We start from the raw sequence: 13,973 nt of genomic DNA on the forward strand, positions 1-13,973 counted from the left end.
CTACTTAACCTAAATTATCGTAAGGACAAACACACTCACCCAAGCCCTAGGGAGGACTCGCAACTTCGCCGGGACCAGCCGCACAGTCCATGACTGCTGCGCCTCAGACCGCTCGGATAATTCCGCGCGTCGAACGTTGCATAATATTACATTTATATGTGGTCAAAACTTCAAACGCGTTTTTCTCGAAATGACTTTTTTTTAATCGCGCGGTATGGTAACTTCAAATCTACTGAGCCGATTGGCACGATTCTTTGTTTCCGATGAAGCTAAGTAAATTGTCTCGGAGTTATACCACTCTTATTCCGGTCCATCAACTATAAATATTTTTACTTGGCCGATGAAGTCGAAAAATCGAGGAAAGAAACTCTAATTTTTTCAAATTACCGCCATTTTGTTTGCTATGGTCCAAATAACTTAAGCGAGTTACAGCTCCTAAAGAATCTTATATACTTCGCTAACATCAACTCAATTTTGATTTCAGACGAGCCGGCTGACCTGTGACATACCGCGCGTGGAAGTCTACGTCGAAATTTAGTTCCGCCTTTGCTCTTCGACATTTTCGGTTGAAAAAATTCCAGCCTGTAGAGGAAATATCAAAAAACATTTTGAGCAAATTTGACATTGGTATCTATAACAAATCCCGAGAAAAAAGTTCTCAAAAAACATGCTTTTTCCGGATAAACCTCTCCTTAAATCCCATCGAGCACGTGTGGGTTATGTTGGTGGGTCGTATTGCACATGAATAAACGACCATCCAGCAGATGGAAACCGCGGCTGTTGGAGCCCCCTACCACAAAAACTCATCACTAACCTTGTGGCCAGCTCGGCAGCACGTTGCAGAGCATGCATCGCCGTCCGTGGTGGACGTACACCCTATTAAGAACCATATAACGCCTTTCGTAATGTCTAGCGGACCATCATAAAATGCGGTGACTTCAGCCCGATCGGGCTGCCAAGGAGGCCTACAGAGAGCAGGATGTGGTCCAGTATCTTATTCCCTTGCAGCCTGTCATTTCTGCACTCCACAAGAAGTGCACGGAGTTGTGGGAGGAAGAATGGCTGGCGGTGATGGCCAATAAACTGCGGTTGGTGAAGTCAACAACTCGGCCGTGGCGTTCCTCCTGCCGGTTGTTCAGCCGGGAAGAAGTGACCCTCGCGCGTCTTCGGATTGGGTACCGTGTTCTCACACACAATTTCCTATTACTGAGGGAGGATCCCCCGATTTGTGATGCTTGTGGTGTGCACATCCGTGTCCGTCACATTTTAACAGGCTGCATTTTATACCGTGATGCAAGGGCAGAAGCACAAGTTGATGGGAATCTGCCCTGTGTTTTAGCTAAAGGTGAGTTGTGTGTGTCTAGCGTTTTAAAGTTCTGTGATGTGTCTGGACTCTGGCCTAAACTTTTAGGCTGGAGGTTTTAGTGTATTGCAAAGTGGCTGGCTCCGCCCTTTTTTCCTTGCTGTCAGCCAGCCTCTACCATCTGCTATATTGTTTTACCTCCCTCTACCACTTTCTTCCTGCACTGTCCATGTTTTACTGATGGCGGCATGCTTCGTCCCACGTTTCCGTGTGGGTAGACACCTATTTTATCAAGCTAGTTCCTGTGTCTTACGTTATGTTTTATCTTATTGTCCTGAGTCTTTTCTTGACACCAATCTCAATCTGTTATTGAGCGGGCGCTGAAGGCCATGCCGTCGTGCGCCCTTGAAACCCTCTTCATCATCATCACCATCATCCTATGATCCCCTGTATAGCGTAACATCCCGCTCGACCTGAACCATTTATTAGCTACACCATCGTTTCAATGAAACCTAATTTTTTAAGTAATTGTTGTTCTTCACACAGCCAGCCAAAAACTGCATCCCATTATAAGGTTAAGCTACAAAATCTGTCATGTAATTAGATGTAAGGACGTTGCCACAGTACCCTCTGTTTACAGACTTATTTGCATTCTTCCTGCACTGCCCAAGGGATTAGAATATGTAGCCCACGATCAGCTAAGAAACTACGTAAGTACATACAATTACTAGATTTACGTAAACATCGCAGTAGAAAATATGCCACAATGAAGGTAACAGGTGACCTGAAGATTGCCATGGATGCACAAAAGGCAGCTATCATGGGTTTCTTAGACTTCTACAAAGCGTTTGACACGGCCGACTACGACATTTAGCAGTATAAATTACTCGCCAAGTCCAGTGCAATGGTTTCGCTGATAGCTTGCGTCTTCTTTGCGAAGCGTCACTTCCGGTACTTTACAGTCACAGCGGAGGCGGGTAGTATCAGGCGTCCACATGGTTTGGTATTGGGTACCATACTCTTTTCATTGTATGTAAGTGATGTATTAGGTTTTTCATATCGCAAATACCACATCTACTAGATGAACTCCAACTGTATCTAAGTGAAAAACCACAAAACTGAAGACAGCTTTCAAGAATCTGACTACCGGCTTTATACACTACGAAAATGGGTGCAAAATACGGGGTCACAACTCGGTCCATCCAAAACCTAAGCGGTGCTGTTTAGTCAGTCTAGGCTCATTGGCCCGAAATATTGGGAATCCCTACCATCTTTAATCCTAAATGGGCCTACTATCAACTTATCCTCTTCAGCAGCAAGTCGAGGAGTAATAACAGATGAAAGTCTAAATTGAACTAATCACGTGATTACAGTGTTCAAGTATGCATCATTATCTCTCCTTGCCCTACAAAAATATAAAAAGCTCTTGACCCGAAAAGGAAACTTGAGCAAACATACCTCCAGTTATTGATTACAGTGATGTTATCCGCCAAGGACTTTCTTAGGAAAGTCTATAGCACCTGGAACTAACTATGAATGCCTGTGCTCGTTATATATGTGATGTTCGATTCCTTGTCCATATTTCATCATCATATGCACTGGTATCCTGGCTGCATGGAAACAAGTGCAGAACTTTCCATACCCTGTGTCTTCTCTACTGACCTTTCAACGTACACTGACCCTCGTATCTCTTCTCGACCATAACGCTTTCGTCAGAACAACACCGCAGAAAAATCCACTCCCATCAGATAAAAATCCTCTCTGGCTCACTCCACGTTTGAGCCACTTCCTCGAAACCCTTTCAGTTGCAGGAACCCGACTCTGAAATAACCTCCCGCGCTATATTAGAGAACTGAACAGTACCTCCAACTTCAGAAGACAATTAATGGCATATCTGCTAAAACAACAATGAGGATGAACATTGTCCCTGTACACACTCTTTGCTCCGTACATCCCTCTTTCCAATCTGATCTTCGTCATTTTCCAATATTCTTAGTCGATGTACTCACCTTAAATTTCCTTTTCCCAGAACTCGCTATATCACAATATATCTATATTTTCCACCTATAAATTCTTCTTATATCTGCCAATATAATTATTGCAGGGGTTGAAAATACCGCTTCAGTTGTAAATTACTTTATTTTCACACGACCGGTTTCGGGCTGTTATAAGCCCATCCTCAGGTGCTTATGAGCGCTCATAGGCAGCATATCGCGCCTGGTACACGCGGCGATCGGGGGCCACAGCACAGTTACGACACCTGAGGATGGGCTTATAAGAGTCCGAACCCGGTCGTGTGAAAATAAAGTAATTTACAACTGAAGCGGTATTTTCAACCTCTGCTATAATGCTCAGTTCCAGATGTTTCGCCAACAGAATTGTTTGTACTATCATTTTTGTTATTATTAGCACTGTTATTATTAATATTATCGCTGTTACTGGTAGCAGCTGCTGTAATACAAGTACTGCCAGTATTAACTTTATTTGTTAGAGGACAGTATTATTTACTCACACTGCCACTTTATGGACTCAAATAATTTTAATACTATTTGTCACACCAAAAATGTTACTTCTTAGGTAACTGTGATGTAAAAAAAGTGAAATTTTGGTGCGATGTAAGAGGGGGCCTTCTGGCCCTAATCTGATCAGGTTAAATAAATAAACAAGGTACTTGTGCTCGTAGTGTATAGCATTTGCTGTGGACTGCTCGCAGCGACGTGTGGTCTGGATACCGGGTGTCTCCCATGTGGTACACGATGATGGGCTGGACGATCATGCTGGTGGTGTCCCTGCTGGTGAGCCTCGTGGTGCCGCCGGGGGAGGAGGAGGCACGGCCGGGGGCCAAGCTGTTCAGTCCGCTGGTGCGCCGCTGGCTGCCCGTACATCCGCTCGAGAAGGGCTACAAGGTACACACCTGCACAACTCTTGTGCATACAGCCTATAATATAATGGAATAGATGACAATAAAATGTTGAAATGCGTAGCTTTTTAAAATGTATTCAATTAATGAGATTAATTTTTCGGCAGGAATGACAAGCACAATAAGCTGAGCTATGCCTGGAAGTAAGTTCGTATTAGTTCATATTATTTTTCAGGGCGAAGTAGTTTCTTTCTCCGCTGTAGATTTGTGCTTACCATTCTTTATAATTCTACGTTTTCTCTCCGTGTTCACCTTTGAAGTCTTGACCGTGTCCCCATCAAGCTTATCGGATCATCGTAATTTTCCAAAGTACACAGGTGGGCTTCCGTTCTTGCAATTATTGTACTATTTGAAATAACAACTCAAACGACCTTTCTGTTAATAAAACAATACTGTATTTTTCTAAACGGTGCACATATGAAATGCATACTCCTCACTTATTCATAGCGTCACCAAAAGGGCGGTCTACAATCACTCGCTGGAAATGGCGTGCTTCTCACTCGTTCACTAGCTGAGCACAAATACTCCCTTCCTCATACTAGTACTAGAAAATCTCCTCTGCTTTTTAACAACTGAAAATCACAAATACCTTACGGTAGGCATAGGCTCTATGATGGGCTACCGCTTCATCTTTTCTCTTTCTCTTTGCCTTTAAAGAAGACGAAAACATAAAAGAAATGCAAAAGGTTTATCACAAACCTCTTCTAACTACTGTTCAGGACATGGTACTACATGTTAAGAGTGTCTTCCCATTACAATGACGTTTGGAGTGCAGAAGGAATGACAACTTACAGGTATCCTTGAATGCTGTAATTGGTCTAATCTTGCCTTCACGATCGCTACACGACCGACAAATACGAAGCTGAAGAATATCTCTAGATTCTTCACTCAGTACTTGTTCACCAGAATTATGAGGAAGCAAACTTCGGGCATCCGCAGCTGAAGGTGTGGATCCTCGAAACAATAAACCGCAAACAGTTGTTGTATTATCGTTTAATAGTACTACCGGCTTCCCAGTGATGGAGTTGCATGTTCAGGTATATCTAAATAAACAGGAATAACACATGAAGGATTGAGAAATTATATAAACAAAACATAGAAATGGCAACAATCTAGGGAGGATAAAATACACTGAAGCGCCATATACTGGTATAGACATGCGTATTCAAATACAGAGATATGTAAACAGGCAGAATACGGCGCTGCGGTTGGCAACGTCTACAAATGCAAACAAGTGTCGGCCGTTGTGGCCGAGCGGTTTTAGGCGCTTCAGTCCTGAACCACGCGGCTGCTATGGTCGCAGGTTCGAATCCTGTCTCGCGCATGGATGTGTGGATGTCCTTAGGTTAGGTTTACGTAGTTCTAAGTCTATGGGACTGATGACCTTAGATTGGTTAAAATGGCTCTGAGCACTATGGGACTTAACTTCTGAGGTCATCAGTCCCCTAGAACTTAGAACTACTTAAACCTAACTAACCTAAGGACAGCACACACATCCATGCCCGACGCAGGATTCGAACCTGCGACCGTAGCGGTAGCGCGGTTCCAGACTGTAGCGCCTAGAACCGCTCGGCCACCCCGGCCGGCATGACCTTAGATGTTAAGTCCCATAGTGCTCAGAGTCATTTGAACCATTTGAGCAAGCAAGTGTCTGGTGCAGTTGTTAGATAGGTTAGTGCTGCTAGAGTGTCAGGTTATCAAGATTTAAGTGAGATTGAACGTGGTGTTATAGTCGGTGCACGAGCGATGGGACACAGCATCTCCGTGGTAGCGATGAAGTGGGGATTTCCCCGTACGACCATTTCATGAGTGCACCGTGAATGTCAGTAATCCGGTAAAACATCAAATCTCCGATGTCTCTGCGGCCGGAAAAAGAACGACACCAACGACGACCGAAGAGAATCGTTCAGCGTGAAAGGAGTACAATCCTTCCGCAAATTGCTGCAGATTTCAATGCCGGGTCATCAACAAGAGACGCGGCATGAATCATTCAACGAAACACCATCGATATGGGCTTCCGGAGCCGAATGCGCACTCGTGTACCATTGATGACTGGACGACACAAAGCTTTCACGCCTCACCTGGACTCGTTATCACCGACATTGGACTGTTGATGACTGGAAACTTGCTGCTTGGCCGGACGAGTTTCTTTTCAGATCGTATCGAGATGATGGACGTATACGGGTACGGAGAAAACCTCATGAATACATGGACCCTGCATGTCAGCAGGGAACTGTTAAAGCTGGTGGAGGCTCTGTAATAGCGTGGGGCGTGTGCAGTTGGAGTGATATGGGACCTCTCACATGATTCAAATGGCTCTGAGCACTGTGGGACTTAACATATGAGGTCATCAGTCCCCTAGGCTTATAACTACTTAAAGCTAACTAACCTAAGGACATCACACATATCCATGCCCGAGGCAGGATTCGAACCTGCGACCGTAACAGTCGCACGTTTCCGGTCTGAAGCGCCTAGAACCGCTCGGCCACAGCGGCCGGCAGAAGTCTGTCATCGAACCCTTTTCTCGCAGGAAGTCGACCTCAGTATTGAGTCTGCTACTTGGCTGTGCTACAACGTCAGCCATACTGGTGTGTAAGTCTGTGCTTGCGATGTACGCTCTGTCCGTGCGAGACACAGGGAGATAGAGACACATAAATGACTTAGTAAATAGCTGGCTTTCCAGCAGTGTTGGTAGCATTGGTAGGGAAAGACACATAAGTGAATGTGTGAGAGAGAAACTGGCAGCTGACAACTTCACTTGGTTTTTTTTTTTATTTGCTTGTTTTGCACATCATTATTACTGTACATCATTCAGTGTTAGTCTATTGTGTATTTTTCACCCTTACAAAAATATGAATAGCATTTTATAACTAAAAGAATTAGTTGATAGCGTAACTACTGCGCTTTTGTGTAATCAAAGCAATTACTTTTGGTGAAATTACTCAATAGAACATTCTTTACCATGATCAAGGCAAGAGTTTTCTGTTATTGTTGACCACTGACAGACTTGTTCACGAATGAGGGAAATGCGTTTCATATAACCTGAATGAAGTACTGAAGCAATGTTTGATACGTTTTTGTTTTGCGTTTTCTTTCAATTTTACCATGTAAAAGGAAATTACGTTTTCTAGCACTAAATGACAAATGTTATTTTTTATTTTTTTTATTTTTAGTGCATCATCCCTCTGTTTCACGTTACAAATTAACAATTTTCGAATAAAACCACAAACAAACATTTACACTTTCAGTTTTGCTATAAATACGGTTTATTTGTAATAAAAGACAGGAGGACAACTGCGCAGAACAACAATTTTGCGTAAGTTACCTGGCATTTTATATATCCTCGCACAGTTTTTAGACGGTTCACAGCTTCTGGTTTCTAGCGTGATTTAGTAAGATACTGATCGCATACGCAGACAAAGCGATCGGAATGAGGTGATGTCCGATTAGTATGCAACGCACCCAACGTACAAGTAAAGTAGTAACCGTCTTAACTGACGAAGACTACCAGGAAAACTAACCTTGTCTACACTTACTTATGACAGTCTATGGTAGCCTATGGTAGTTTTACACGAGCGAGCAAGATATGCCACATGGTGAAAGATGCACCTTGTTTGCAGACGAATTCGCCAGCGACCGACAGTCACTGAGGAAATAAGTGATTTGCGTTTGGCACATTGTACCTTTATACGAGATAAAGTTTAATCTACAATATATACATTTTACATAATGTGATTAATTCTGAGGACATTTCCGATCCAAATTCCATCCTTATACTTACTACTGTCAGCTTTATAAAGATAGAAATCAACCGAAAAAATAAGTTTTACAGCATTTCTGGCGAAGTCATAATGTCAGAAATTAAGAAACTTTGCATTTATGAAGAAAATGAATCATGCCCGCTTTGGCGTTAAAACTGATCTCTAGGGCGGAAGCTTATAGTCTCGTGTATACTGTTCAAGTAGTGTTGAAAGTCTTGGTGCTCGTACATGAAGATGGATTTCCCTCAGGTCGTGTCTAGATCATTTTCTAGAAAGTGCAGGCGTTACAGCAAGGTACACGATGAAGAGTTTCGAATAGATGCTCCAGAGCTTTAGGGTCGTTTGAATATCAACATTCCCGCAGACAGTTGGTGGTTCTCCAGATGGATTTTTCAGAGGCTACCACATATGAAGGTCTTTGAGAACGTTTTTTCTTTGCCAGCTATTTCATCTGTACATTGCATTCGTACGTATGTATCCGATAATATAATTGTGGATATATTTTTATAATACTGTATCATTCATTTAAAAACACACGTATTTTAAATACGAGACAACACAAAATCTTTATCTGGCATATATAATAAGTTCATTACAGTTTTTTCCAGCGTTTCATGCTTATTGTCGGAATACCTTATTGCTAGTCGTAAGAATAATTGAACAGCTTGTCTACAAATCAGATGCTTGGTTTTACACAATCTATGATCAAATACATCGTTGAATCCCATTTTGTTATGAGTCAGCTTTCCGATGTTAATCTTTCCGTTGGGTATTAATAACACATGACGTTTGTTCCAGACGGTAGAAATGCGGATAATATCGACAGAGGAGGAAAGAAGAAAGTTGAAAGACGTAGACTGAAACAGCAGCATCTATCTTGGCGTTAGATGCACCTCTTACCAGTATTACGGAGCTCAGATCATCTTCTTTAAGAACTGAAATTCTATTATCACCGTCTGAATGCTGATGGAACTTATATCAATCAATTGACCTCAATTACAGTAGCTGTTTTGTAAATAACTGATGAGTGAGACACTGAGTATGTGTGTGCGTAATTTGTACAGGAGAGCAGCAGGCAGCTAACATTCGGAGAAGAACTAAACATTCTTCTCTATTAGGTAATCTTCTTTCATAGTTAATTGAGTGGCAATATAAACTTTTTGAAGAACAATCACTTTCTGTTTCACTGAATATGATAAATGTAAATGGGCAATGAAAACAAAATTTATTTATACGCACGACGGCTTGGCAACATTGATAACATATAAAATTTTATATGTATGTATTTTTCCAGATGAGTGTGTATGAAGTTGTTTTCATCATAAATTAATTTTAATAAGCTATTTATAATCATATAAATATAACGTTATATAAACCGTATTCCTAATGACAGTGACAAATTGTAAATATGAATTTGTATCTGACCAGTTTGATGAACAAATAAACAAAGTGCATGTTACTGGAAAAAGCAAGGTGTAGTCTGCTTATTCTGGTCAATTTTTTTATTCTTTCTGCAATGTACTTACATAATATAAGTACTAATTAACATCATATGAAATTAAACTTATAAATTTCATCCCAAGTAATGACTTGTTGTCTTTGCCATTGGTAAAGCTGTTGATTTTCTTTCTGGACGTTGCCGTTATTGACACAGAATAAGAATTGTTGACTCATACAAACGACTGCAATCAGCGGAGTGGCCTGATCGGTTTATGCTAGCATAAAATACGGCCCGAGAGGTTTCCACTTGTCTACAAGCCACGTTCGTCCACGGCATGAAGGTACAGAGAGACCGATTCAGAACTGCTGTTCTATGAGGCGGTTCAGCTTGCATCAATGTCTCCTTTACCACGAGATCAAATCACATGATAAGAATAGAGCTCCGTCTGGTTGTGCTATGACACTCCAGTTTCCCCGTTGTATCAATCAGTGTTCCGCTGCAGTGGATATCTCGGACTGGACGCTTTATGCTGGAAATCTTGTGAACTTCCGTCATTTCGCAATCAATGTAGGAGTCGCTGTTATCTACGCTGGGTACAACACCACTTGGTTAAAAATACTGTCATTCGCTCTGTCCTGTCAAATATTCAAAAAGCCCAGCATTATTCTATAAAATTCTTACAGTTCTTGCTTTTTCTACGGGGACAACAGAAGTCAAGACCGTCTGAACTAAACCCCTTCAGTGTGAACTTTTTCTCTTAGGACCGAAAGGAGGTCAACGCATCTATTTGACACAAGAAAGTCAGAATTTGCGACTATGGCGCTCCTTCTGTTTGTGTCATGTAGTATCGTTGGAATCGATGAGTATATTGGTCAGCTTGAAGAAATGGAGTAAGTGGTCACTGAACTGTCGTACAGCTGCTCATTGGATGAAGTCAACTGACGATTAAGTTTGAGTTTCTAACTGGTGCGTTCCTTTCGGCTATCTACAGCGCTATCACAGCAAAAAAGAAAAAGCTGAAAGGTGGAAGGAGTACACAGAGGGGAGATGAAGACAATGTTATAGAATGATATTATGATTTAGATGAAGATGCCATAGGAATTATGACACTACGAAAAGAAATTGACAGAGCACGGAAAGAACTAAATCGAAACAAGGCCGCTGGAGTAAACGACATTCCATTAGAACTATTGATAGCCTTGGGGGAAACAGCAGTGACAAAACTATTCCACCTGGTTTGGAATATGTATCAGACAGGTGAAATACCTTCAGACTTCAAGCAAAATGTAATAATTTCAGTTGCAAAGAAAGCAGGTGCTGGAAGGTGTGAATATTAGTGAACTATCGCTTCAATAAGTCATGCTTGCAAAGTACTTACACGAATATGTTACAGAAGAATGGAAAAGTCGGGGAAGGTCAGTTTGGATTCGGGAGAAGTGTAGGAACACTAGAGGCAATACCGATGTTACGGCTTCTCTTAGAAAACGGGTTGTTGTTGTTGTTGTTGTTGTTGTTGTCTTCAGTCCTGAGACTGGTTTGATGCAGCTCTCCATGCTACTCTATCCTGTGCAAGCTGCTTCATCTCCCAGTACCTACTGCAACCTACATCCTTCTGAATCTGCTTAGTGTACTCATCTCTCGGTCTCCCTCTACGATTTTTACCCTCCACGCTGCCCTCCAATGCTAAATTTGTGATCCCTTGATGCCTCAAAACATGTCCTACCAACCGATCCCTTCTTCTAGTCAAGTTGTGCCACAAACTTCTCTTCTCCCCAATCCTATTCAATACCTCCTCATTAGTTACGTGCTCTATCCACCTTATCTTCAGTATTCTTCTGTAGCACCACATTTCGAAAGCTTCTATTCTCTTCTTGTCCAAACTAGTTATCGTCCATGTTTCACTTCCATACATGGCTACACTCCAAACAAATACTTTCAGAAACGACTTCCTGATACATAAATCTATATTCGATGTTAACAAATTTCTCTTCTTCAGAAACGCTTTCCTTGCCATTGCCAGTCTACATTTTAGATCCTCTCTACTTCGACCATCATCAGTTATTTTACTTCCTAAATAGCAAAACTCCTTTACTACTTTAAGTGTCTCATTTCCTAATCTAATTCCCTCAGCATCACCCGATTTAATTTGACTACATTCCATTATCCTCGTTTTGCTTTTGTTTTTCTCCTCATCGGGGAGAGGCTACAACCCTGTCTCACTCCTTTCCCAACCACTGCTTCCCTTTCATGCCCCTCGACTCTTATGACTGCCATCTGGTTTCTGTACAAATTATAAATAGCCTTTCGCTCCCTGTATTTTACCCCTGCCACCTTTAGAATTTGAAAAAGAGTATTCCAGTCAACATTGTCAAAAGCTTTCTCTAAGTCTACAAATGCTAGAAACGTAGGTTTGCCTTTTCTTAATCTTTCTTCTAAGATAAGTCGTAAGGTCAGTATTGCCTCACGTGTTCCAACGTTTCGACGGAATCCAAACTGATCCTCCCCGAGGTCTGCACCTACCAGTTTTTCCATTCGTCTGTAAAGAATTCGCGTTAGTATTTTGCAGCCGTGGCTTATTAAACTGATAGTTCGGTAATTTTCACATTTGTCAGCACCTGCTTTCTTTGGGATTGGGATTATTATATTCTTCTTGAAGTCTGAGGGTATTTCGCCTGTCTCATACATCTTGCTCACCAGCTGGTAGAGTTTTGTCAGGACTGGTTGTCCCAAGGCCGTCAGTAGTTCTAATGGAATGTTGTCTACTCCGGGGGCCTTGTTTCGACTCAGGTCTTTCAGTGCTCTGTCAAACTCTTCACGCAGTATCGTATCTCCCATTTCGTCTTCATCTAAATCCTCTTCTATTTCCATAATATTGTCCTCAAGTACATCGCCCTTGTATAAACCTTCTATATACTCCTTCCACCTTTCTGCCTTCCCTTCTTTGCTTAGAACTGTGCTGCCATCTGAGCTCTTGATATTCATACATGTGGTTCTCTTCTCTCCAAAGGTCTCTTTAATTTTCCTGTAGGCGGTATCTATCTTACCCCTAGTGAGATAAGCTACTACATCCTTACATTTGTCCTCTAGCCATCCCTGTTTAGCCATTTTGCACTTCCTGTCAATCTCATTTTTGAGACGTTTGTATTCCTTTTTGCCTGCTTTATTTCCTGCATTTTTATATTTTCTCCTTTCATCAATTAAATTCAATATTTCTTCTGTTACCCAAGGATTTCTAGCAGCCGTCGTCTTTGTACCTACTTTATCCTCTGCTGCATTCACTACTACATCCCTCAGAGCTACCCATTCTTCTTCTACTGTATTTCTTTCCCCTATTCCTGTCAATTGTTCCCTTATGCTCTCCCTGAAACTCTGTACAACCTCTGGTTCTTTCAGTTTATCCAGGTCCCATCTCCTTAATTTCCCACATTTTTGCAGTTTCTTCAGTTTTAATCTACAGGTCATAACCAATAGATTGTGGTCAGAGTCCACATCTGCCCCTGGAAATGTCTTACAACTTAAATCCTGGTTCCTAAATCTCTGTCTTACCATTATATAATCTATCTGATACCTTTTAGTATCTCCAGGGTTCTTCCACGTATACAACCTTCTTTCATGATTCTTGAACCAAGTGTTAGCTATGATTAAGTTGTGCTCTGTGCAAAATTCTACTAGGCGGCTTCCTCTTTCATTTCTTAGCCCCAATCCATATTCACCTACTATGTTTCCTTCTCTCCCTTTTCCTACACTCGAATTCCAGTCACCCATTACTATTAAATTTTCGTCTCCCTTCACTATCTGAATAATTTCTTTTATTTCATCGTACATTTCTTCAATTTCTTCATCATCTGCAGAGCTAGGTGGCATATAAACTTGTACTACTGTAGTAGGTGTGGGCTTCGTATCTATCTTGGCCACAATAATGCGTTCACTATGCTGTTTGTAGTAGCTTACCCGCATTCCTATTTTCCTATTCATTATTAAACCTACTCCTGCATTACCCCTATTTGATTTTGTGTTTATAACCCTGTAGTCACCTGACCAGAAGTCTTGTTCCTCCTGCCACCGAACTTCACTAATTCCCACTATATCTAACTTTAACCTATCCATTTCCCTTTTTAAATTTTCTAACCTACCTGCCCGATTAAGGGATCTGACATTCCACGCTCCGATCCGTAGAACGCCAGTTTTCTTTCTCCTGATAACGACATCCTCCTGAGTAGTCCCCTCCCGGAGATCCTAATGGGGGACTATTTTACCTCCGGAATATTTTACCCAAGAGGATGCCATCATCATTTAATCATACAGTAAAGCTGCATGTCCTCGGGAAAAATTACGGCTGTAGTTTCCCCTTGCTTTCAGCCGTTCGCAGTACCAGCACAGCAAGGCCGTTTTGGTTAATGCTGCAAGGCCAGATCAGTCAATCATCCAGACTGTTGCTCCTGCAACTACTGAAAAGGCTGCTGCCCCTCTTCAGGAACCACACGTTTGTCTGGCCTCTTAACAGATACCCCTCCGTTGTGGTTGCACCTACGGTACGGCCATCTGTAT

General features: G+C 41.8%; 1 protein-coding gene across 2 annotated transcripts in view; it reads left to right on the forward strand.

Annotated features, from left to right (window-relative positions):
• The window catches only part of LOC126278407 (sodium-coupled monocarboxylate transporter 1-like), a 172,488-nt gene extending 163,032 nt beyond the window's left edge, over positions 1-9,456 (forward strand). Inside the window, exons 14-15 of one of the 2 annotated variants that reach the window (XM_049978511.1) lie at positions 4,017-4,209; positions 8,783-9,456. In XM_049978511.1, the coding sequence (XP_049834468.1) occupies positions 4,017-4,209; positions 8,783-8,845 (256 nt within the window). In that variant the 3' untranslated portion in view covers positions 8,846-9,456. The remainder of the gene's footprint in view (positions 1-4,016; positions 4,210-8,782) is intronic. The other variant, XM_049978510.1, reaches the window with a different exon arrangement.
• Positions 9,457-13,973: the final 4,517 nt, after the last annotated feature.

The sequence above is a fragment of the Schistocerca gregaria genome, chromosome 6, assembly GCF_023897955.1.
Source record: "Schistocerca gregaria isolate iqSchGreg1 chromosome 6, iqSchGreg1.2, whole genome shotgun sequence".
NCBI classification, from domain to species: domain Eukaryota; kingdom Metazoa; phylum Arthropoda; class Insecta; order Orthoptera; family Acrididae; genus Schistocerca; species Schistocerca gregaria.